Genomic DNA, 26,503 nt, shown 5'->3' with positions numbered 1-26,503 from the left:
ATTAAAACTACAAAACCTTAAAGTTAGCTTCTCAAACTAGTTCCAGGACTAGATCTCTTGCAGGACACTTATTCTGATAAAGAGAAGACTTTAGGCTGAGTAAGAAAGTTTTCTTTCAGCAGAGATGAAGAGACAATTCATGCACTTTAGGGAGAAGCCTCCCAGCAAATTACATTCATAAGTACATTTCAAACAATATTTTTCCCACATTGCACCAATTATGCTGTTGCCAAACCTTCTGATTCTGAAGGATTGTGAGGTTTCTTTGACAAATGTTATCATCAATGTTGCATTAAAATGCAAAATAGAAGAAGCAACCAAAAGATGCAATTTCAGCTCCTGAAATTTACAATACTAGTTTATTTTGCTGCTGTTCATTTTTATTCAAAGGGATGGAGAGAAAAGATAATTATTCTTGTCAAATTCTCCAAAATAATCAGCTCTTTTTCATAAGGAAGACACAATACAATGCTGCTGGGTTTTCACCTGAATTTAATAGTTAGGAATATGTGGGGTGAGTGATACTGACTGGATTAATAAATAGTACAGGAACACCAAGTCACAGTGGTAAGCTGAAAAACCTATGATTTTATTCTCAGCTGAACCCTTCACCCAAACATTTCTTTTGCAAATAAGCCACCTTAATTTTGGACAAAGACTCAAAAAAAAAAAAAAAAAAGAAAAAGCAATAAACCCACAAAGATAGAAACATCTACTTAGCTATTATGTATGTATTTTAGCAAATTTGGGATTTGAGTCTTTTTTATTATTTTTTAAGTCAGAAAAATGTCATTTAATCCAGTTCTTGTTAATTTTGACAGTGAAGGATAATTAAGAACTATTTCTTGTATAGTGCATAAGGAAAGTACTCATCTCCATAGCTTCTATTATATTCAGTGTCGCTTGGAAGGTTAGATGACCTTATTCATAAAGAACTGTCACCAAGTGCTGAGACCTTTTGAGTCCTCCCCTCTAAATTAATGTTTGTAGTTAGCAGTGTGGGAGGAAGCAGGTCTTTGCAGGCAGATCCTGCCTAAGTATCCTACATACACATTATTCTCACTTGTCCCCAGTGCTCCAGTAAAGACTTCTTCCTGTATAGTCTGTAATTCTGTAGACAAAAATGTCTATTTTGTCCAAAATGCCCACTGAACTGAGAGATTTTGCAGCACCAGACTCCTCTGATCTTGATGCTATGCTGGTGGTCAATGGTCCTTACTCCTGACAGTGCTCAGATCTCACGATCTTGAGGGTACCAATGCACAGCACTCTCAATGCACTGCGTAGCAGCATATTTCATTCTTGTTCTGAGAACCACTGCTGTTCCTACAAACTACCTACCCAGAACAGATATTTCCAGGCTTTTGAATAGCTTCTTGACACCTGCTTCAATCTATAGCAAACTACCTGGTAGTAGCAGGAAGTTTACAGGTGGCTTTGAGAGGCCTCAATGTTCTTCACTCATGCATTAAAAAGAAAAAACACCTGTGTGTAAGTAGCATAAATGATCATATATTCTTACTGTATATAATCTGGTCTCCTCACAATCCATCATAACATGCAGTGGTTCTGATTTTTTTTAAAAGAAACCTAAAAAATAGCCTTTTCTTCTTTTTTTCCCTCTCCTGCTGCTGCCAGCCCAAGATGGCTTTATTGCCTCCTTGTTCCTCCATCAGACTGATAGTTTTTCTTCCTCATCCCTTTTTCATCACACCACTCTACCATACCAGCATGAAGCTCAAATTAATAAGCAAGGAAGAGAGAACAAAAACAAAAAAAAACAAACCCTAGCAACATCTGGTCCTCACTACCTTATTTGTGTTCTCTTTCAAAAAAGGTTCAAAGTCTCACATGCTCTCTAGAAACTAATACTCTGATTATTGGAAAGAAAATAAGAGACCAAAATGAGAGGTTTTTTCAAATCAGCGTGCAAGCTGTATCTACTGTGCCTTTCAGTTACTTTGTAATAGTGAAATAATTTTTCTTGCTGTTCTCCTTCAGAAATAATGTACAGGTACTGTATTTCTAGCATAGCTGTGATGGAAAGTTAATCAATAATAATTATAATACTACTTATCACTTACTCTACATGATAATTTTTTGAGTTTAAAAGACCTTTGCAAGCATTATCTAACTAAAACTTGATGCCCATTTATCTATTCCTATTCTTTGGCTGCAGATAAGTGACTAATTTTCCATCCTTTATAGGTGGGGAAACTGAGACACAGACAAGAGAAGCCACTTGGCCAAAGATATAGGCAGGTTAGTAAAGGACCTGGTTTGCAACTCAGGAATTCAAAAGTTGGTACAAGAACAATATCTCTTGGTCATCTCATCTTTAGACTTTCTGTCTGCAGCATTTAGTGTAGTAAAAAGCACTGGTAGGTGATGGAATATGGCATTGTATCAACTTAGGTTAAAATGGCCAAGGAAAATATCAATATCCTAGATTTCTAGGCTATTTCAAAATAGCCTAGAATAGGAGTCCAAATGGAAAGTAAACTATTTATTATATCTAATCTGCTGATACATTCCCTTTGTCTAGAGTCATTCTAACACCTGGAGTCTGGTGTCCTCATTTTACATGACCGTCTTACATCTCTAAGTGTGGCTGCTAAGTGCAATATGTTTTAGTAACACCCTGGTTTGTACCATTAAAAAGAAGTATTTAACAATTTATGGGGCACGGCTGTTATTCTGGGGTCTGCCACATTGGAAACTGGAAAATGCCCAACATAGCTTCCTTTTCAAGGGCCAAATCCATGTTAAGGCAACTTTATTGTCCAGATTTCAGGCAGAATCCCAGCTGAAGCAGAATATTCCCACAGCCATCTTGCTATTAAGGCCTTCAGTTGTATCGTAAAGGTCAGGTGCTGTCAGACTGAGACTGGTGTCTCAGCCCTCTCCTGTAGATATCATTAGAACTCAGAGGTGGCCTGCTAATGCTATGATGATGATTTCATCTAACGTAATTATAAAGATGCTGAAGAGAAAAGAGAAGACCTAGTTCTGACACTGCTATGATCACCAAAGAGCCAAGTCTTTAGTGGTGAACTGAGAACAAAACACTCCATGTACCTCATTACTGTCTGTGAATGGACTATTGTGTGGAAAAGCTAAAGGTTAGATAATATGCTTAGAATGAGCCATGAAACTAAAGGCACAAGCACATTGTCACCAATTCGGCATGTTGCCATTGTTCCTTAAATAATTTGCCAGAAAGGAATATTATTCAGCACATAAAAGCTGCCAAGACAGCAAGTGAATTAGATGATCTTACAGTAACTGCAACTCTGTTTATCATGGGTGTATCCTGTCACTTCACGGAGAGGCAATAAAATAAAGCAGAAGTGTCACTCAGCTTCCTTTTGACAAGAGCACTGCTAATGTTCTCCGTAACATAAAAATTCTCATGAGGCATATGGGAAAGGTACGCAATGACAGAGCTGTGCCACAACATTCATCTTTATGAGTGAATGATCCCATCTTCAGTGAAGATGAATGTCAGCAAAGATCAGCCAACGTGCATCACCCAGACATCTTGTGAACGTGCCTTTCCCCACCTTGTTTTTCAGCTTAGAGGTTGCTCTCAATAAAGACCCTGCTGCAAAATCAATTAAGGGCATCTTTGATTTCCGCCTTAATTTTATAAGCATATCACTTTTTCTCGTATTTATGAATAACTCCTGGTAAAAGTAATTAGATGAAGTTCCCTTCAAAATGTGCCAGTCCTACCCCAGGATACCTGTGACCAAGGTGAATGGAAATTAAATGATCTGTTTCCCCAAAACACATGCAGCATTGTATCACTGTAGCAAACCCATCTCTTCCTTTTCTGAGGCAAAGTCTGAGGAACCCCAAACGTACTTTCTTCACATTCCCTCCCAACTACAGCTTCTCATGACCTGGAATCTCTTTTGTAATCACTGAAATAAAATTAGATTTTCAGTAGAGGTGAAAGTGCATCTATGTGTGTGTATGCACATTCTTACGTATACAAAAATGTGTAAACCTGGAATAAACAGTAAATGAGACAGATAAGGAGTTATCCTAGATTAATATGTTGACATATAACTCAATGTAGTTAGAAAACACAGAATATTCCAAATCAATAAACTCCATTCTCTCACACAGTCTGAACAAGAATCTGATTGCAAGCTTAATTGTACAATCACGGTTTAATCTCAGAAGTCAGCTGCTGTTTCATCACTTCACAGTAGCTGCCTTGTTAATGACATGGGAAGCCACTGCTATGGTAATCACCATGTAAAGTTTGAGCAATCAGAATCCCCTACTCACAGAAACCAGAAGTTACAGTCATGCAAAGGGAAGACACTGCACCACAGTACATTAGTTCTTGAGGCAGAAAAGGTTAGGTGAATAAAGGTTAGTGAAGAGTACTTGGAACATAATAAAATAGCTACTCAAATTGCTATGGAGAGGACACCAGGCTGGGAAAGGATAATCTGAGCCTTCAGCCTACCTTCCTCACTGACCACTTTCCCCAATCCTCCCACCCCCAAAAAAAGAATTTAAAAAGCAAGCAAGCAAGTATAGACATTACAAGAGAGATTTGGGATGACCTGGAAATTTATTGTATCAACATAAAATTGAGGCTCTGCTACTTCTGGAAGGCAGCCCACTGTCATTGTTTGGGTTTATTGTCTCATCATATCCACTTGTGAACATAGCCACCTCTGAACCTAACAATAAAATTTTGAACTACAACAGAAGTATAAATTTCTTACGAATAGAAAGCTCATTATTTCACATCCATTTCTAAAATCAGCCTCATTACATGAGTTCATGAAGGACTACCATTTAGAACATCAGAAATATTCAACTTTGTCCTGAGAGTGCTACTTATCATGCCAGACAACTATCATTATTGTTGTGTTAACACCTTTCTGTTTGTTTGTATTTCCCTGGATGTCTGCAGTTATTGGGTAGCTCATGCCCTGTGCTTTAACTGCAAGGTATTAGGGGTAAGGACCAGACTTTTGCTTTGGTTATACAGTGCCTAATGCAGCACCCATAGAATCTTGAAATACCGAGGCATTTTGGTGATGCAAACTGGTGAAGAGAAATCATGATAGAAAGAAAAATAATTAGAAGAACAATAAATAAATAAAAGGGAAAACTTGTCACTCAGGCATCCTCAGCCCCATTTTCAGGTCATGATAGGTAAACCCATGGTAAAATAATTAATTAACACCAAATGCTGCTGTATTTGTTTAAAAGTACGTGAACTTCACCCATAATGTGTGAACTTCTACCAGTTCATCATCTACACGTGACCTCTTTTTTCCAGTGCAGGGCTCCTCTTCCTGCTTGCACCACCCCAGGCTACATCATTCCCAGACATGCCACTCACAGGTGCTCAATCAAATACATCTACTCACACCAGTAATTTTCCTACTTGTTCTATTTTGTGCCCCATACTTCAACTCTGCATAGATTTTCTAATCCAAAACATACCAACTATCTTAGTCCTGAAAACCCTTTCAGCTGTCATCTTGAAAATAGTTAATAGATGTTGTGGTAACATTTTGGAAGCCTTGAGAAAGTAAAATAGGGTTCATTTAACCTACTGAAATCCCAAGATCTGCGCTTGTCTCCTTTGGCTGTAATAACCAGAATGAATCGAGGGTCAGTTTTCCGCATGGAAATGAGATACCCAAGCGAGAATGCTTCTCACATGAGCCAAACTCTAGCTCACATACAAGTTAAAGATGAGACTGATCTAGTGTTTCTCTTCTGAGGCTCTGACACAGTGCAGAAACAGGAAGCTTGCATAAATATCAGCAATGAGCTTGTCAGAACTCCTTTACACACACCACTGCTGCCCAGCCCCTGTAGAAAGACAGAAGTTCCCATAGGACAGTGAGTCAGGCTAATCCCTGATATTTCTGTTATCAGGACAAAGTCTATACAGTGACAGTAACCATGGTCCACAGAGCAGTTTGCCTTCTAGGATTTGAGTTCCAGCTTTTAAGAGAAGGGAAGATTATGAAGATACTAAGATACAGAGATAGATTCACAAACAAATAAATAAATGTGTATTTGTATAGGTCTTTTTTAACATATATATTTATACAGGTTTGTATACATACACACCACCACCATCCCTCAAACTCCCCTATGTATATGCTAACCCTTTCTTTAGCTCCTCAGTTCCTACATCTCTTACAAAATTCAGTGTATGCAAAAGAAAAATTATGATCCCATCCAGCTCATTTATTCCTGGACATGGGAAAAAGCCAACTACACTACTTCTGTGGGTTAAGCTTCCTTGTATTCTCACCTGCATCACCAAGATTTGAGCACTCCCCATTCCCTTTCCTCCTCCTCCTGGGGAAGTGAATTCTATCTGTTCCCTGTTTCTCTCCAGATATCTAATACAGAGCTCTCACTTGTAGCTGTTTTCTGAAGGTGGACGCATATAACACATTGAGCTCACACCGATTTAGAGACATTTGAAATAGGTGGTACTGGTGGTCAAAGGTTAACAACATCAATACAGTTAACAGAAGGGGAACAGAAAGCCACAAATTATTCACCAAAAATGCACTTACTTGTAGTAGCAGATATCCTGGCCTGCCCGAAGCCAGCGAGGCCTGCCCTGGAGAGCTTCCTTCACTGAATACATGACCAGCTGCATGCCTACATAAAACAAGACAGTTTCAAGCAACATGACTTCCCTGGATGGAAGACAGGGGTGGGGAGGAAAAGCCTAAACAAGAAGCATCATTATTTTGTCTGTGCTCTCCCTGCAAATAGTTCATGCAAAGTAAATACATTTCCCAAAGCCCCATGCTTTGTTCTGATATAACCATGTCTGTACAAAAAGCACCTCCAGAAGAGATGAGCTGAATTGAGTTCATTAAAAAGCAAATTATCCTACTGGCCTTTGCAAAGGAGGACTTCAAGCTGCCCTGTTTACAAACAGAAGAAGGGAAAGAAAATAATAGTAATCAAGGTATCAATAAGATCAGTAATTTTGTTAGTCCAATATTTTATGCTTGGCTGCACCATTATTGAAACTTTAATCCTACCACAGCATTAGAGATCTTCAGGGCATTCAGTACCGTGCTTTCAGAAAGTAGCAAGAGAAACTAGAAGAAGGTTTTAAACTCGCCATTAGACCTAAATAATACCTATGTGTCATAAATGCTGATAACGATAGCATCCATCTTTGTACCATATTATATCAGAAGATGACTTCTTCCTGACCTCCAAAATATTATCATTTCATGCCCCAAGGTATGAGGTTTTCTCTGATCTGAGCTGCATATACATTACTCACAGCTCCATGAAGCCAGCCCATCTGCAGGCATTTTTTGTAACAAATTCCTTTGCTCTACACACCTGCATGCTCTTTTACGGATATGGTAAGGATCCTGCCCTCACCAGCAAAGCTCGCTGCATGGAGTGTCCCTGGTGAGGTGCTGGCAGCTGGGGGCTGCAGGGGTGGTCTCTGCCCCAGGGTGGTGCCAGCCAGCACCAGCAGACCCAGCACAGCCACGGCTGAGCCCAGCAACGATACTGGTGGTACTTCTGTGAAAGCATATTTAAGAAAGGGGAAAATGCCCTTTCAAGTATTTATGCATGTTGATAAGTTGTCCCCTGAGCCTTCTTTTGGCTGTTGTTGTGCTGGGAGGAGGTGATGCCTGAAAATCATTAATACTGATGACATATTTCAATAAGAAGCTATTCATTTCCCCTTCCTTTTTGTTTCTCTGTTAAACGCTTCAGTGCTTGCTAAGAGCTGGCAAGTGTACTGGCAGAAATGCCTGTCCAGCTCACCTTTGGCTGTGGTGTGGGATAGCCCTAACTGGTCTACAGCTAGGAGTAACATCTATATTGCTGTCTCCTGAACAAGCACCATGAGCCATGTATAAGAAGCAATTCTGTGTTTGGTTCTAGGACGTGGGCCACAGTGAGTTTTGAGAGACATGGGCCTGCCCAGAAGCCCAGTTCATTAGATAAGAGATGTGGGTCTCAGGGTCTGCAGTGCTCTCAACATCCCAAATTCCAGCTCCTGCCCTGCTCTGAGTCCAAAGCACACACACACACACTAAACTGCCTCAGAGTGATGGTTGATACTGGTCTGCCATCTCATTTTAATTAAAAAAAAATAATAAATCAGTTTTTCCTTTCTACTTTCCCTCTGGAAACATTTAGTTTCCAAAACCAAACACAACTCACGCTTCTGACAAAATCCCATTATTTCCCACAGTAGAGAAAGTTAGTGGAAAAGGGGGAAGAAGAGAGGTGGACGATGCACTTCCTCACTTGATCTGCTCCTGGTCACAACTACTTCATTTAATATCCTTTTTGCTGATTTCAAAGTTACACAGTGCCATCTAACCAAGAGCAAAGGGAAGGAAAAAATCAAAACAGATCAGTAATCAGGAACTGTAAAGTATTGCCACCCATGGCACTTTGGCACCATATCACAACCGAAAGCTTTTAGCACTATAGCATGGGCATTAGCGCAGGACAGTGCAGAGGGAATGTAGCAAATAAACAGCATCTCATACCAACAGTCTGTGTAAATATTATGCATGTGCTGGAAGGGGTAGTGAGCCCTGCTCAGCCAAGCCAGATAAGCTAGAGCTTTACTGCCCTCTCAGAGCAGCAGAAGTAACCTGCAGAAGAATTGCTTTAACAGCCAATCCCACGTACAAGCTGTACAAAAGCAACCCATGTCTCTGCTCCCTTCTTACACTGATGGCATTTTCACATTTTTCTTCCAAATGCATTTTTCATTGCACACTTGAACATGTGAGTCATGTACAATTTCAGGTGCACAAAATGAAATTATAAATGCTGACAACAGCCAAACTAGCAGAAATAAGCAACCTTCTGCCAGTAATAGCCAGAATCTCTAGCTGTGAAACTACTGGTGGCTATATCAGAAGTTGTATTGGGGTTTACAGTAGGACTTCAACACACTTCATTTTCAGGCTGCTACCAGGCACACCATACTGAATTGTTTGGTAATTCAGGAAAGCAGAGTAAGATGACAAAAAAGAATTCATTTGGGATCTATATGAATACTTGAACTCCAGCCCTTAGGGTTAAAGAGCAAATACCTTATAATTCATTATGCCATTCATCCAGCCAGTTTCACAAATACAAGTGACAAGTTATTCCAGCTTCTAGAGCTATTTGTTTTAGGTACATTGATCCTGAGAGAGTTCTCCTGGTGATGTCAAAGGCTGTATCCACAGGGCTTCAGAGGAATGCAAAGTTTGATATGAGGGGCTCATTAAATATTCTGAGTCAGGTCTTGAGCTGGTGTAAATTAACATAGCTCCATGGAAACAAATAAAAAAAACAGCCTATGCCAGCTAAGAATTCAACCCACAGTCTCCACGCAGAAGAAATAATTTATCTTCTAAAGTGGGAATTGAAAGATGGGATTTGCCCTGCCTATTTCTGAGCAATGCCACCTTCTTCCTGAACCACAGAGTATGACAGGAGCTCAAAGAAAGCAAAGAACAGACATTTTTTTAATCATTATCAGCAGAAGTCTCAGCAGGTCTGAAGGCAGAGATGTCTTTCTGGATAAACCCAAGGAATCAGGAATATTTGTTTGAGGATTATCTACATTTATTTAAATCTTAGAAGCACTTTCCAATCCTGTGCCACATTCAATTCCAACAGATCATCTTTTTTTCCCCTCTCCCAACTCCAATGTCATTCTTCTGCAATTCTGGTCTCTAAACACAGAACAATGACATTTTTTTCCCCACAAACCCTCTCCCAGGTCTCAGTAGTCAGCTTAGTCCTCAGTTCTCCTGAGGACAGAGAAAGGTTCTTTGGCAAATCTGAAGTAACCCTTTCAGTGGATTTCACGGCAGATAAGATTAAATTTACAGTGTTCCTTACAGACATGGAAAGTTTGAAACCTTTATGGCGTTAAAAAGATGTTATTGTGAACAGACAACAACGTCAATTCCCTAGGCTCATACCATAATTAAATTGGCTATTGAACTTCTCACAGTTGATAATGTTGAAGCGATAGGAAACTGCTAATTTCATGTCACGAACTCCAAAGTAGAACCACTGGTGATGCTGGTTGCTGTTCACATCTGCATTCATAATTAAGTCATATTCAAACCTGTAAAGATAAGAAAAAATGGTGGCCATGAACACCTCATCAGCCTGTCACTGAACCTGCTGAGAACAGTAGAATATACAATCAAATTCATTAATATCCTGTGAGAGTCAAATAACACTATCAAACTAATGGTGCCTAAACACACCATTAAATACCCACATTATGTTAATCATGTCAAAATATTATGAGCCTTATTTTCTCACTCTTGTTACTTTCATGACATCTAGGTGTTGGAAGGCATGATAAGCTCTTTGTCATATAACCTGTTTCCCTGGCTGACCCTTTCCAAACTCAGGAGATCCCCCCCACTTCACTCTGTGGTGACAGCAGAAAGGCAGGCTGGGACACAGCCGCTGCAGGCGTACTTACTCACGCACTTGGATGGCTTTGCGAAGGTTTCCCGATTCAAACTTGGAGAAGAATGTCAGACAGCCTGGAGCACCTGAGCTTGAGTGACTGCAGTGAACCAAAGCAAGGAGAACTATAGCAGGTTGATTCAAAGACAAGGCATTCACAGCACCTTGTGTATGTTAAAATGGGATTTTATAATTTTTTTATAAGCAAGACCCTGCAAAGTAGCAAGAGGTGAACAAATCCATAATATTCCTATGCAGTACAGCATTTTGCTCTACTCTTGCTTAGTGATTCTAAATTGTATCTTCTTTTCCTTTCCCAATACTCCCTTTTGTCCCAGTTGATACTCACTTTCTTTCTTCTGGTTACTTCCCCACTGAGTTATCGCCATTAGTTTATTATTTTTCACAAGGCAGCTTTATACAATTACTATACTTTTACTCTTCCCTCACCTACATAGTTTTGTTCTCTTAAATCTTAGAAACCCTTAAATTCATCTTGAACAACTTCACAACTTCCTCTTACCTCAAACTATCCTTCACCTATTTTTGCTCTAAAGAATGTTCTCTGAGACACTCATTCTTTCTCTGAATGCAATTTTTTTTTCATATTTGGGACCCTCTCAACTGCCCTGTGCTACATCTTCTCAAAGACCACAATTACTGGCCATAGTCAAGCACTTAAAACAGTTCACAAGACTGGATGTATTGTTTCCAGAAGCCTTTTAGAAGTGCCACACCTTTCAAGGTACATCTACAGCCTGTTGACACCAGCTGTACGGGCTGTGCAGTGAAGCACACCCTCAATGGGAAATGCTGCTTCAGGGTGTGGAGAGAGTGCATCTGGATTCATGGGTACAATTCCCAGCGTCGGCCTGCATGCTTCTACTCCAAATCACTACATGCAATGCAGACATATCAAGGAACACCATACAGTCCCTTTGATAGATAGATTTTCTTGTTCTGCCTAAAAGGTTTTGAGGCTCTCTTGCTCCAGTAACTTCCACAATGAATCCTTTCCCCAGATCCATGTACAAGGAATCTACTCCTCCTCTATATTTTTTCTGCTGGGACTTTACCTCCTAGGTTATTTCTTCTAAACGTTCATCAGTACTGAAGAAGTAAGCTGAGCTCACTACCTAACCCAGCATTGACAATGCCCCCTGACTACAGTACTCAATTTAAGTTACCCACCTGGGCTCGTCTAAATCAAAAACAGTTCTGCCTATCACATCACATGGCTGGATTAAGCGGCGAATATCATCTAGTACTTTGTCCCTAGGGGAAAAAAAAAAAAGTAAAAAACAAATTGTAATGACACTGAAAGAAATCTCAGTATAGGGTAATCATGTAGAAGAAATATGAAGAGGCCTAGGAAATTCTTTTGAAGTACTCATAAGAAAAAGGACTTCCACATGCTGATTTCATGTGAATTTCATTTGTATATATATTTTTAATTTTTATTTTTACCATGAGAAACTCATGCTCCATTGCCATTACAACAAGTTGCCTTTTTGGGTTAAATGTGTGATTCTGTAAAATTTTTATTCACTACAATATTCTGCCAAGTTTGATTTATCCCCAATTCTTCCCAGTCAATGTCAATCTCCCAAATGGCCAGCCTTGCCCTGTGAGGAAATATCTGCCAGAACTTATAAACCTACTAGTCTGTCTCATAGTGAATCTTGACTCTAAATCAAGCTAATTTGTACTCATTATTAAACTGAAGTTCTCTGATCCCTAAAGATGATCAGATGTGGAATACCAGATTTTCTTCCTGACCTTTGCAGCAATCATGTTATGCCCTGAAGCATGATATGATTATTCCCATTTTAGCTCTATGGTTACACATGTTATTATAGTCATAAAAGCAAAGCTTTTAAGCAACAGTGCAAGGAGAAGATGGTAGAGTGATTTTGCCTCTAAATAATATTTTTAGCTTTTATATTTGCTGCAGAAAGAATCATTATCTTTCTAGAGGTCAGAAATTAGTGGTCTTCACAAATGCCATTTGATTAGCAGTGATCAACTTTAAAGTTTAGCATAAAATCTAGCCCCTTTGGAATCAGCTAAGAATTCCCTATACCACTAAAAAGAAATGTAAAGTCATTGCATACAGCCACACACAGAACAGACAAAATGGTAGTTATAAGAAGAGCTTTCTCTCCCAGCACAGCTTCAAAACACAGCTTTCCCCGCATCTGAACACCTGAAATAACATGAGAAAAACACCAGCACCCATAAGTGTGCCAGAGAGATCTGTGTTTATTTCTTCATGTTGTATGCCATATATGCTGCCTTCTCCTATCAGGCTGAGCAGTAGGGAGGGAAATCAGCTTACTTATCTTGTCCCCACTGCTGCTCTCTGGCTCATGGCAGACTTCCCAAAAGCAGATGCACGTGCTAGGGAAGGAGGAGAAGATTCTGGAGGACTCCATGGAGCAGGCAGAGAGCAAGAGATACAGCAAGAAGGGACACAGTAGCAGAAGGCTAGACAGGGAGACTCCTGAGAACAGCCTGACACAGACACACAGCACTGAGAGGACATAAAAGATTTTTCCTCAAAGAACTAGATGGGATGCAATGTTGCAAGCACTAAATATGGATTAAGAGCAAGACTGAAGGCAAAAATGTATCCTGAAAGGATGCAGAGTCTTATCCATCTCTAAAATGTACTTGTTCTTGTTTATGTTCTAACAAAGTCACATATTCACAGGTCATTCTAGGTCCTGGTCTGCTTACCTTAAGGAAAATCCACTAGAAAATCTATATCAGAGGTTTACCAGCTTAGAGTCCCATCACATACATAGGTACATCTATACTTTTATCAATTACTAGTTTAATAAATAACAATTTGGAATATGAGATGGGAGAGTCTTTATGAATTTACAGAAGTCATAAAAAACTCACTCCGGGTTTGCCACTACCACCGTGATCTACAAGACAACAAAAGCAACACAACAGGCCATTCACAACTCATCCACTGACATGGAGAAAGTCCATATCAGGGATAGGAAACAGGCTTGCTCATTCCTGATCCTGTTTGTAATTCAACTGGTACAATTGTAATCCAAATGATATCATTTTTCTTTCCTCAAGAGGAAAACACAAATAAGCTTATCCTGCTGTTTGGCCTTGTGGAAAATCATTGGATAGCCCCAATTTTTTTCTGTAACTTCCTAAAACATTCAGAGATGTTATAGTCAGAACAGACATAAACCAGTTTTGTGCCTGAGGGGTCTCAGCGTGGTAATCATATTATAAAGCACAATCACCTTTGAATCCCATACTTGCGCTCCAACATGGGCTTGATGTAAGGAGGTGGCTGGTGACCCCAGAAATCAGGGAATGCCAAGTCTTTGTAGTCTTGTATGGACTTAACACATTTGGCCCTGGCTATGTAGAAGCAAGGGTTGTGGAATGGGATATTCCCTTGGTGTTTCTCCAGAAGATTTGTCACTATGTCTGAGCTCTCCAGGCTCCCTCCAGGATTAGGACTGATTGAGGCCTCACATTCAGAGTGAAACATTTTTTTGTACCAAACAGTGTCTTTTGGGACAGGATGCAAAGCAAGCACGTGACTTCTGGCTGGATCTTCCTCTTCACAGGAGTCTGCATCTGGATCTGCTTCTGCAATGTCTCTCTTTTCATCAGCCTGATCCCATCTGCATTTCTCCTTCTTTGTCCATCTCTGCAGTGGGACTTTGAAATCCTTTTTCCCTGGATCTGGTCCCATCCCTCTGACACTTTGGTTTCTCCATCTGTAGTTTGGATCTTTCACAGAAGTAGAACTTGGAATGAAATGAGAGGGAGTAGAAGGAAGACTCTCAGTCCTGTCCTTCAAACTCTTCTCTTCCTCAGACTCTGATTCGAGCTCCTTTAAATTCAAAAAGCAGAAGAAATTATAAGAAACTAAAGACAGATTGTGCTCCCTTCCAGAGGAAACCTTTCAAGGAAGAAAGAGAAAATATTTACAAATCTCCCAAAACTACTCATCCAATATGACAGCCAGAGTGGAATCAGCCCATGGACCACCTGTCAGAATTTCTCTATCCACAAAGCTGTTTCAACAGTAGTCCTAGAAACTAAAAGGATCAGATTGAGTCATCTGGGTGAGTCATCTCCAACCAAAACTGATTGTTCTAACAAATTAGGGAGGATAATTTGCAAGGCATTTTTTAAAAATATAAATATTACAGCAGGGTAAGGGGGGCAATCTGTCATGCAAGACTCCACCCCTGCCTTCATGCAAGAATATAACTTAATCCCATTGGGCTATTAATGGTCTCAATAAATGTCACAGCATTGTGTGTACAGGAGATATATTAAGCCAGTGGTCCTTTCTAGATTCATATTTGAATCACGTTTTTCAGATTTCCTAAATGCCAAGACTTGTAATGAGCGCAATACTCCATTTCTTGTCCCAGACTGCAGTAGAACAATGATATGAACTGTGCATTTCACTCAGTGGCAGTGCAATCTTCTCCATCACTTCCTTCAGAACAGTAGTTGACAATATTTATTTTCCACATCTCATTCTAAGCTCGATATTGTCATTGAAATTGCCAGCAAGGATACAAATTTTTATCTGACAGATTTCTATTTGGGAACTGATTGTGTTTAAGTAATCCATACCCAGTGTTTTGGTAATACATACCCAGCCAAATGAGTACCAAACAACACCACCGCCTTTCTATTACTCTTTATTTTCACCAGTAAACTACAGCAAAAAGTCTTAATTTTTGTTTTCCATGTCCTAGAAGACATCTAGGTTTCCTTTTGCAATAGCCTTGTCTAGTTACCTCTTGTCAGTACTTGCTTTCAAGTATTTCTTAAACTCTTGAATATTCACAAATAAAGGAAACCACATTGTGGTAGTACCTGAAAATTATGGGAAAGTTCTGGACACATTACTTCATATTGTCTAAGCTCTTCCTCTGGTCGGTCAAGCACTGGCCTCGACCTCAACTTGTTCACATCTGTTTCCAAGTCATAGTCCTACAAAAGCAGAATTAGAAAAGCATATATATTCAACATGCCCCACAAGATGATTGTTAAAGTCATATTCTGCATAATACCCTTGATTTCTAATGACATCATACTCTTTTAATGAGTCCTGTAACTGTTCTTCCCATACTTATGAAGGCTGTTAAAGTAATTTTATGGAATGGAAAATAGAGGCACAATAGGAAAGACTACATCGTGAAAAACAGTAATTTGATATTTTAGTATTTGAATACCTAAGTAGAAATATCATGAAAAGATGGTTTCAAAAAAGCATCAAGACTGAAACTTGAACCTTTTTATAAGCACCCCCCGCTTGGCTGGTTTCAAAATAAGAGACAGCAACAACTACTAGTAATTTCTGAGCATATCATCCATTCCCTTCCTTATGCTGCAGAAACCAGTAGGCACAAGTCCTCAAGATGTAATTGGTAATATTCTGATTCAAAGAAACAATAATCAAATAAATGTATATTTAGCAAGAAAATTCTCAAAGTATGTCAAAGCCAAAATTTTATTCACAGGCCACAGCAAAATTAGAAAGCTTGACACTTCTACCTTTGATTCAGACAACCACATGGTTTCTCCGAGTGCCACCAATCAAACTGAAAGGCCCACATCTGTATCATTGAACTTGCAGTCACCAGGTGCTTATATTTTATTTTTTCTTTCAATGCTGCTTATAAAAATATATGAAAATCTTGCCCAATCCATCTTCTATACTCTACAACTTTGTTGGTATTTTTATATGAAAAAAGTTTTCTAGATCTCAACCATCAGTGAATCGGGGATAAGAACCATATCTGAAACTCTCACAGCAGGAGATAACTGCGCATTGATGTGCAGCCTCCTCCATATCAGATATGAGAACCAAAACCAAACTATGTCAAGCATTTGGTCATTGCACAAGAAACCAGGAAAAGATAGGGCAAGAGGCAAGCATGAAGACATGGCATTGATGACTGAGCATTGCACTACAGCATTATTCAAATAATTCAACATTAGTAAGTATGCGCCATCAAATTCCAGCAAAGAAGTGATTAGCTGTTGATAGAGTTGTTTCTGAAGCTGTTATCAAACAAACAAACAAACAAAAAAATGCCTGAATGCAAAGGTGTCAGGTGTCCATGGCATTTTAAACCCTGAGCCACACCTGTATTGCAAAGCAGTCTGAACTGCTGTTTGGGCCTAGTTGAAAAGGCAATGAAGAATTGCACAGAGTATGAGGTCAGTTCAGAAAGATTTGCCACTAACAGCATAACGATGCATAAGCAGTTTCAAACTTACTGAAGATTTGGATTGAGAAGGATAGACAGTTAATGTGATGCTTTTAGTTTTCATAGAACTGTCCAAAGTTACTGATGCAAGTGTAGAGCTAAGTTTCAGTTTGGTTGGTATTACTAGTATGTACAAATATGCATTATGCAGCTGTGAAAATGTTTGTAAATAACATCAATATGAGGAAACATTGTGCAAATGATATCTCATACAAAAAAAGGTAAACTGAAAGTTCATTATCGATTCCCTGCTTGCTTTCCCTTTAGAAAGATTTGTCATGGGAGATATACGACCAGCAGACCAAACAAACAGTATTTAAAACTCATATTCAGAGCAAGTTCTTAGGCAAAAAACACAAGCAAAAGATCTCACATCTACTTGGTAAATCGTTATGAATAATGAAATAGTTCAGAGGCACATAGGATCTGTTTCTGAATGAATAACTAATTAAAGGAGGAGATAAATTCACTATGAACCTTACTCCTAATGAGCATCTTGATGAGCTCTTATATTCAGATAAAACCAGCCAGACAGGGGCAAGTTAGGACACTGAGCTAATGTGTTGGTTTTTTTTTTTTTTTAACTTCCTTTTTTCTTTTGGTGACATCAGTTTAATTCTTGAGGAGAAAAAAACAGGGCAAATAATGAAAATACCCTTCCACAGAAGTCTCAGTCATAGATAATTAGGCTGTATTTGCAACTACATTTCTTTAATTTTCCTTCTCAAACCATTTTATGTGGATAAGAATTATTAGCATCATTCACTACTTCACATTTGCGTATGTGTTTGTATGTATTTTCACAACAAAAACATTTGCACTCTCATCCTCAGCTGATAGGGATTTTTTGTCAGTTAGGTCGTGATAGGAAAAGAACAAAGGGGGAAGTCAGAAAAGTATTGAATAATTCATTTTATTATTTGTCTGTGTGCAGCAGCAAATAAAGAAGGAATATAGGTTCAAATGCCCCAGCTATGGATTAAAAGAACTAACCTTTTTCTTAGGGTAGGTGCACAGCCCAAATATGCTCTGATATGGGAAGGAAAAGAGGGTTAGTCTTTCCTAGGTGATGGTTCATTTTTTCCCCTACTAAGTGCCATTTCTGGTCTACATCTAGAGGAATCAAAAATCCATCATTTATCCTTGACCATGCATGTGATTCTAATAGTCACTGGTCAGTCTCTCTGCAGAAACAGATAAGTCACCAAACCCCCACCATCCTGTGTGACAAACACAGCAATTAATAAGATAAATGCAGGAGACTCTCTTCAATGAAAGTCAGTGATTTTTCTATTTCTGCTTTCAAGTATCCTTCTATTATTCATGTAGTGTATTTATGTGGGACCACAGGCTTACCTACTTTCCCTCCTTAGACAGCTTATTAGGATTTCAAAATGGACAATGGAAAATTTTACTTCCCAGTATATGGATGATTAAGGAAACTATGGTTCATATACCTACTTCCTCCCTAGTCTCCACATCCTCATTATCCAGGTCTTTTTCATCCTCTTCCTCTCCATCACTTTCATAGTCACCTGCAAAAGTAGAAAAGAAGCAGAAGCAAACGTGTTCAACCTAATATCTCTCAGGCCCTCCACAGAGATGTGCAATCTCATATGTGTGTGCCACACGCCTTCAAACTACAACCCACACAACCCTCATTAAAGCAGATCCCATTTGTTAATCTAGAATAAACGAATTTGGCACTAAATCTCCCACTTTTTAAATCTCTGTTCTCTTGGACTTGAGCACTACCTTTCAAACCATGACAAATGTCATCATGATATGGATCCAACTCGTATTACAAAGCAATACAGAGATTTTCTGCTTGGCTGCAATGATGTTACAGGATGCTCTTAATCCATATTATCTAGATTACGGTGTTTTATTGCTATCATCATTATACTATTTGAACATCTTCCATATGAAACTGAAAGCAACAGAGAAACTGCTTGTGTGTATCATGGAGTCTGCCATTTCTCCTCTTCTGTGGAGTGCCTATCCTGCCTGTGCTTAAGTTCTGCTTTTTAGCAAGTTCTCACTTCTGTTACTCATGTAGCGCGACTGCTACATGCCTTTATTTTATAAATCAAAAAGGATAATGCTTCCTACAATTCCTTACTGAAAAGGCTGCAGGGCAGTGTTCCCCAAACAAGCAGCCATGCACAGGCACAACTGTCTCTCCATCTGTTGTGGAGCAATGGCATCTCCATCCTCTGCCATGCACACTCTGTTCCATTATTTTTTGGATAATGAATGATGACTTTTTTTTTTTTTTTTTCCCTTTTTCCTTGCTCCTTTTAATCTTCTCTCCTTTATTCTGCAAACAGAATTGCAAAGCTTTGAGAAAACCTGGGAGACACTGTAAGCCATCAAACTAATTTTAACTGTAAACCTCAGGACTAGGTTGCCAAGACTCCCTTTCCCAACCCACATTTAATTCTTATGTCATGCTCCTTTTCCTCCTACTGAACTCACCCTTCATCCATTTACCTTCAATTCCCTCACACAAAGGTTCAGCCTTGGCATTCCCAGGAAGAGGGAAGGAGTAGGAACTTTTCACTATCCCCACAGGCAGAGGCTCCTTGGGGTAGCATTTTCTCAGAATCTGAGTCACAGTGGTTACAATAGGATCCAGATTTTTGCAAGATAAACAGTCCTAGGAACCAAAGGAGAACAATGTTAAGAATTGTCACTTACAATTGTCCTGCTTATTACACATAATCCCCCAAAGCAGAGACACTCTTCTGACTAGAATATGAAATCTTTGTATTTATGGCTTTTTTCCTCACTTCTTCTTTTTTTTTTTTTTTCTTTTCATTTTTACCAATAAAGAAATATGCCTGGAACAACAAGACCTCAAGTTCTTGCAGTCTATTTCTTACAGAAATACAGACTAGCATGGACCTCAGGGGAATTTCACTGATGCATGTCATTTAGAAGACACAGCATCCCCTAGCTCTGCTCTAATACATACCCAAGGTATAATGAAAGAAGGCATAATAGCAGCATAAACTAAAATATCCTAGCTAACGCAGGTAACAGTAGCACTGAAAAGATACGTTCTTTAACATGGATTAAAAAATCCTGCAGGGAGTCCATGCATATATTTTGGCTGCCAACACATGCCAAGATCTGTGCCTCTGTGTCTTCACCATAGCTATACCCAGAGATATCATGTCAAAACTAACACAGGTAAGCTAGCACAGTTAACATTATTTCACTGTACTCAGGGTACACATTGTATACTCAGAGAGAGCATTCCCACTATACTCTATTCTATATGTTTAAACATTAGGCCCAATAGTTAGTCTGAAAGATTGCTATCTGTTACATAGTCATAAAATATTGAATTCCTGCAATATCACACGTTGCCTGATTCTATAATATAGAGCAGGAAATAGAAGGGTAAAGAGCTGAGAGCCCTCATGTACTTTGAAGACATAGAATATTTTTGTATTTTTATTACTGTGATATGCAAGTCAACTCCTCGGTCTTATATTGCAAAGAGAATAAACACACACACACTAACACATGCCCCCCTAAACCTAAAAGAAAAGACCCCCTGGGAGATTGTAGTAAGTGTATGTCTGACATCATCTACTTGGATTTATGCAAAGCATTTGACACTGTCCCACACAACATCCTTGACTCTAAATTGGAGAGACATGGATTTGATGGAGGGACCACTCTATGGCTGAGGAATTGGCTGGATGGCCACACTCAAAGAGTTGCGGTCAACAGCTTGATGTCCAAGTGGAGAGCAGTGACAAGTGGCGTTGCTCAGGGGTTGGTGCTGGACCAGTGCTACTTAACATCTTTGTTGGAGACATGGACAGTGGGATCAAGTGTACCCTCAGCAAGTTCACCAATGACACCAAGGTGTGTAGTGCAGTTGACACACTGGAGGGAAAAGATGCCATCCAGATGGACCTGGACAGGCTTGAGAGATGAGCCCATGCAAACCTCATGAAGTTCAATAAGGCCAAGTGCAAGGTCCTGTACATCAGTCAAGGCAATTCCATACACAAATGCAGGCTGGGTTATGAGTGAATTGAGAGCAGCCCTGTGGAGATGAACTTGAGGGTATTAGTGGATGGAAAACTGACTGTGAGCCAGCAATGTGTGCTTGCAGCCCAGAAAGCCAACTGTGTCCTGGGCTGCAATCAAGTATGGCCAGAAGGTCGAAGGAAGTGATTCTCCCTCTCTACTCTGATCTTGTGAGACCCCACCTGCAGTTCTGTGTCCAGCTTTGCGGCCCCCAGAAAGACATGGACCTGCTCTAGCAGGTCCAGAGCAGGCCATGAAGATGATCAGAGGGCTGGAGCACCTCCCTTGTGAGGACAGGCTGAGACAGTTGGGGTTGTTCAGACTGAAGAAAAGAAGGCTCTGGGGAGACCTTATAGCAGCCTTCCAGTGTTTAAAGGGGTCTACAGGAAGGATGGGGAGGGACTCTGTTTCAGGGAGTGTAGTGATAGGACAAGAGGTAAGGGCTTTAAATTGAAAGAGTGAGATTTAGTTTAGGTATTAGGAAGAAATTCTTCCCTGTGAGGGTGGTGAGGCGCTGGCCCAGGGTGCCCAGAGAAGCTGTGGCTGCCCCCTCCCTGGAAGGGTTCAAGGCCAGGTTGGACGGGGCTTTGAGCAACCTGGTCTAGTGAAAGGTGTCCCTGCCCATGGCAGGGGGATTGGGACTAGATGATCTTTAAGGTCCCTTCCAACCCAAACCATTCTATGATTCTATTTGATGTCTTCAATATAACAGACAGGGAGCTTGGATAAGCAAATTACAGCTGCTGCAGAAAGATAAATTTGCTTAAAACTGATAGCTGTGATGCTCAGAAAACCAAGCTTTCTGGTTTCCCCAAGTACAGTGCATCTATACTACAGCCTCCACCAGAGAGATTGACTAATCAATGTAATATCCCATCTAAGTTCACAACTTGTACCGTGCCTACCAGCATGTTATATTCAGTCTCTTGGGCCTAAGACTTAGCTCATCAGAAGAGGAATGCGAGTCAAATAAGCATCATGAATGTGCTATAAGGCAAAGGAGGAATATTACAATACATTCTAATACCATTTAATATTTCTGCATCACTTCAGCACAGATAAAATGGAACAGCCCGGAAGGCAGAATAGATATTTGGTGTCATTGTCTGACAGCTCATAGTTAGGAATTGGGCTGGACAGAAAAAATATTCAGCAGAACCAGGAAGATAGTCAAAGAACATAGCAAAGCACTTTATTATAATCAGAAACAGGAAAGCGACTGTATTGGGTTTTTTTTGGTTGTACAGGATTTTATTCTGTTCTCTCATGTATGATTGAAGGGCATTATAAGATTCAGTGGGATTAACCAGGATTCCTGTAGGGAGGCTAGAAAAACCATCTAAAGCTGACATGCTTACAAGACTCACTACAACAGTCTTAATATGTATTTCTAGATTTGTGGCTGTTAGGAGCAAGGGGAAGAAGAAAGAATTTTGAAAGCATCTCCAAGGAAAGTTTTATTGTGGTTAGAGCAAACACCAAGCAGAACTGATTTCTATTTCCAGTGTTTCAATCTATTCACTCTTTCACAGGGTGTGTGGTTGTTTTTGTTCACTTGTTATTAAAACAAAGCTAAGGAAAGTTTGTCTACATGTGGGAACAGAATAACATTGTTGAACAGTCTTACTATAGTTTACTAAAACTCTTCTGTTTTTACTAGAACAGTGAACACAGGAATGTATAAATGCCTGCTTTGGGCCAGCCATCTTAATTCACTGCCAATTGAATTGAGATAGTCAAGAACAGCGCGTGTTCATCTAGACAATGAACTTCCACACGTGAAGTTATTCAATGATGCTGTTTGAAAGTAATTTTTCTCTTTACAGCAAATTAGCTTACAAGTGCAAACAAGCCTTCAGGTACCGTACAGGGAATATGTGGGACTGTTTTAATTACTGTTCATAAAATGCCTTCAGATTCCAATACAGTTTACAGATGACTGAAAAATGTTCAATCACTGTGTTGAAAAAGCCTTTTTTATCGACACCTGAGAAATAGACAGAAGACTGCTCTGTATGTGTGTAAACTGTCCCACTTATTTTGCAGTAGGATATTGTGATTGAGGGAAGAGTATGAATCCTTAGCTCAGATAAACCCATGTAAAACTAACCTGAATTCAGGGAATCTGCTTTTTAGGCTCCACACTCAATCTTTTCTCCACTGAATCTGGAATAGTGCAGATATTATGATAGGTATGTGATGGATGCAAAAAAAAAAAGAGGTTTCAATGTGACAATAAGGCAAAAGGTAATGATGCTAATAGATGCTACTACTGGGAAATATAGAGTGGAGTATAGGGTAATATTATCCTAGAGTAGACCCTAGTACAGGAAAACTGAAGAGAAACCAGGCAAGCTTAAGAAATCAGATGGATAGATGATCAAATAACAAAATAATGTTCCATGCACCAGTCTCTTAAAGCAGATATAAATTTGTTTTCTTCTCTCAGAGTAGGAAGCTATCTGTCTGCATACAAAGCCAGCTAGTTGCTAATGTGAATATACCATTTAACTGCCATGAAAGTCTAAGTGGAGCTTGGAAAAAGACATGGGAGCAGAAAGTGCTTCCTTTTCACAAATTATTTAATTATATAAAATTATTTCTCATTCTAGGTAGGATCAGAACTCAAAATATCTCTAAATTCTCATAAAGTATCTCTAAATTATTCTCAAATAAAGTAGCAGTCCCTTCTAATCTATGTAAGTAGACAGTCTTTGAACTACTGGCTCTTTCTGTAAAGACATAGGCTTAAGGGCTATTAAAAGCTCAGGTATTTCAGCTGCCCATCAGCCCATACATTAAGCAGCTGGAGAGATTTCATTTGAAAACCAGCCTTGTAAATAGGAGTTCCACTGGAGGTTGTTAAACACATCTTGGCAAAACTGTTTCAACTTCAATAGATTAAAAAAATTCAGCAGAACTCTTCTAGCCAGATTTTAGCACCTTTAAAATCTCATTAGCTGCTCAGAGTTCGGTCAAGGCTAACCACTGCAGCCAGCAAATTCATAAAGGCACTAAAATACTGTCTATATCCAAGGAGACATTGCTTTCCCAAACAGGAGCTGTTTGTCTTGCCCCATCTCCGTCTCCTTCTCTCTTACTACAGCCTGCTGTTCCCCTCAGGAGAATAGATTTCCCATTTTCTGTCTATCATAAAGATTTTATTAGCAGTAGAAGCTTCTACCTCAGGTCAGAGTAGGCAAGAGCATGAGAGAGACCTCCTAGGGCTGCCAGACTCCTCCTAACATTTCATGTCTTGGAGAGACACTGTAAGACTGACAATATCCCAAAGAAGTAGCAAGGGAATGTTGAGCTTTGAATTTGTTAACCTCTGTAATTTCCCTTCCAAAATCTCTCTGCTAGTTCACAGTAGAAAAAAGGCAAACTGGAGGCCCCTGAAGCTGTCATTTCCGCTCCACTTCTAACCTTTAGAAGGATTAGCATTATCAGTGTTCACTGGAGTCTTATTATGTCATTCCTGTTTGTTCACGCAAGGTGACCCTATGTTTGCACTTTCCATGGTGTTGCTGCCAGGCTGAGCTATCAGTAGATGTTAGCTCAGAAATCTACGTGGGCTGTAGAAGGTTCTTGAGGGGGAATGAACTGACATCTACCCTTGAGTATCTGTTGCCATCCACCCTATTCAAGTTTCTGCAGATCAGGGACTTCTCATTAACAGAGGAAATACTCCCTTGAAAGACCTGCTGGTTCTGATCACCTCATTCCACCTGAAAAAATAGTCAAGTCCTCATGAGGAAAATTAAGTGAAAAAACTACCGTTCTACCATCTACTACTAGTAAGAAATATCTTTCAGTCACAGGACAATTGTTCATGACAGCAATGGGAAAGGTGAAGAAGCAAATACACTGGATCATAAGGCAATGGATTTTTCTGGAGGAGAAGGGGACAGGTTTTTAATTCTGTCTGTATGCTCTGGCTAGTAAGAATGACAATGGAAACACTCTATGTGGAATCCCATGGATCAAGAACTGAAGGTTCCTCCATAAGTGACTTCTCCAAAGAAGGCTAAGGAAGCATGTTTGCTGAGACACTCGGAGGAAAATGTTATTGTTCTGTACCTGCCTTTTCTACACCTTAAAGGAATCCCATTCTCAGAACTGTTGTCTTTATTGATGAATCCACATTAAAGTTTCACAAGATTAAAACTGGGCTTACTTGAAAACAGTTGGTTGATTTTTTCATTAGCAAAGACCTAGATAAAACAACATTTTTTTTTCTGTATAGAAGACTGATTGAGTGGAGTTAGCAGTCTGGATACCTGAAAGGAAACATCTCATGAAGCACCTAAGCAACTCTTATGTGGAGACACAGAACTGTTCTTTGGGAGAAGTCCAAGCAGACGTCAGGATCCACAAGGGAGGAGAAAAAAGCATCAAAAAGCCTGAACTACAATTCCCGTGATGTTTAGTAGGAATTACAATTAACTTTAAACTGAAAGTACTTCAGAAAAGCTGAAATGTAACTGTGAAAAAGTCAATATTTTAATACTATCAGTTTTTTCATTGATATGTTATATAAATTCAGGATAAGACTACAGAATTTCCTGCACTATGAGGTAGAACTCAGCGCTAAGTACCAATGCATCTCACTTAATCACAAAACCACCATTTACCTGTACACTTGTAAAGAGAATATCCATACCCTGGGAACCAAGGAAAGTCTCTCTGCCCAGCTGGATGTTGGTGATGTGCTTTAGGCAGAGTAGGAGACCCCTACGAATATAAATGTAGTTGTTGGAGACATCATTGTGATGCCAGTCTTGATAGAGTCTTAGCAATCCACCCAGGTAGCCTCTGTTCACTGCCCGTCGGCTGTTAGACTCTGAAAATGAAAAGGCTGAATTAAACTCTTTCCACTACTCATGCTGTCTGATAACCACATGGTTACTCAGTGCTCAAACTCAGACTTTAACACCTACTCAATCTTCTTAATGGTCTTGGTTTTCTTTTATTATGATTTAGGGTGTTGTTACTTGCTCAGCATGAGCTAGGCTCTTGGAATCATACATGAAAAAAATAAAGCAGTATGTCTCCTCTCTAGGTGGAAATGGCTGCTCCAGAACCCTCCAGAGAACCAAACCACAGGTGGGGAAACGTCAGAGCCCCTATCTCTTTCCAAGTGCTAATAAACCTAATTCCAACTGCAGCACCGTAAGAATTCCTGAAACTAAAGAAGTTCCTGAGGGGTGAGGAAAGTTAAAGAATAGTAAGATTAGTCAGTAGCAGATCATATAATCTTCACATAGTGCTGTACTTCAGTCCTGAGAAAACACTTTGCCAAGATCAACAAATCTAGAAACCTTATGGCTGTGCAATCCTGTCACAACCAGCGGAATTATGTTTAACTTCTAAATGTATTCTTACACATACCTGCACAACAGAAGCCATGAATCAAATGATTCTGAAAATCACAATATTTAAAAATTAACAAAACACAAACATGAACAACAACAGTTTGGACTTATTTTCTGGCTCTGAGATTATAAAGGTCACATTCAGGTAACATTTAAGGGCTTTACTGTATGGGCAAGGAAAAAAAAAAAAAAACTTTATAAAAATACAAAAGGAAAGCTGCAATGTTTCCTTAATCGTGTAGCTCCTGGATATCAGACTAACAGAAAATTATAAAACTTGTAATAAAATACAAATTCTGTTGAGTATTCTAAAGC

General features: G+C 39.5%; 1 protein-coding gene across 1 annotated transcript in view; it reads right to left on the bottom strand.

Moving 5' to 3' along the window:
• Positions 1-26,503, bottom strand: part of AGBL1 (AGBL carboxypeptidase 1) — a 209,082-nt gene that overhangs the window by 121,074 nt on the left and 61,505 nt on the right. Inside the window, exons 7-15 of the mRNA XM_032994199.2 lie at positions 25,448-25,656; positions 19,257-19,422; positions 18,225-18,298; positions 15,364-15,480; positions 13,758-14,359; positions 11,677-11,760; positions 10,499-10,585; positions 9,981-10,129; positions 6,576-6,663 (exon numbers count right to left, since the gene is read on the bottom strand). Coding sequence (XP_032850090.2) covers positions 6,576-6,663; positions 9,981-10,129; positions 10,499-10,585; positions 11,677-11,760; positions 13,758-14,359; positions 15,364-15,480; positions 18,225-18,298; positions 19,257-19,422; positions 25,448-25,656 — 1,576 coding nt within the window. The remainder of the gene's footprint in view (positions 1-6,575; positions 6,664-9,980; positions 10,130-10,498; positions 10,586-11,676; positions 11,761-13,757; positions 14,360-15,363; positions 15,481-18,224; positions 18,299-19,256; positions 19,423-25,447; positions 25,657-26,503) is intronic.

Source organism: Tyto alba, unplaced genomic scaffold (assembly GCF_018691265.1).
Source record: "Tyto alba isolate M040663 unplaced genomic scaffold, T.alba_DEE_v4.0 Super-Scaffold_41, whole genome shotgun sequence".
Taxonomy (NCBI): Eukaryota; Metazoa; Chordata; class Aves; order Strigiformes; family Tytonidae; genus Tyto; species Tyto alba.
This window is presented reverse-complemented; position numbering and strand designations above follow the sequence as displayed.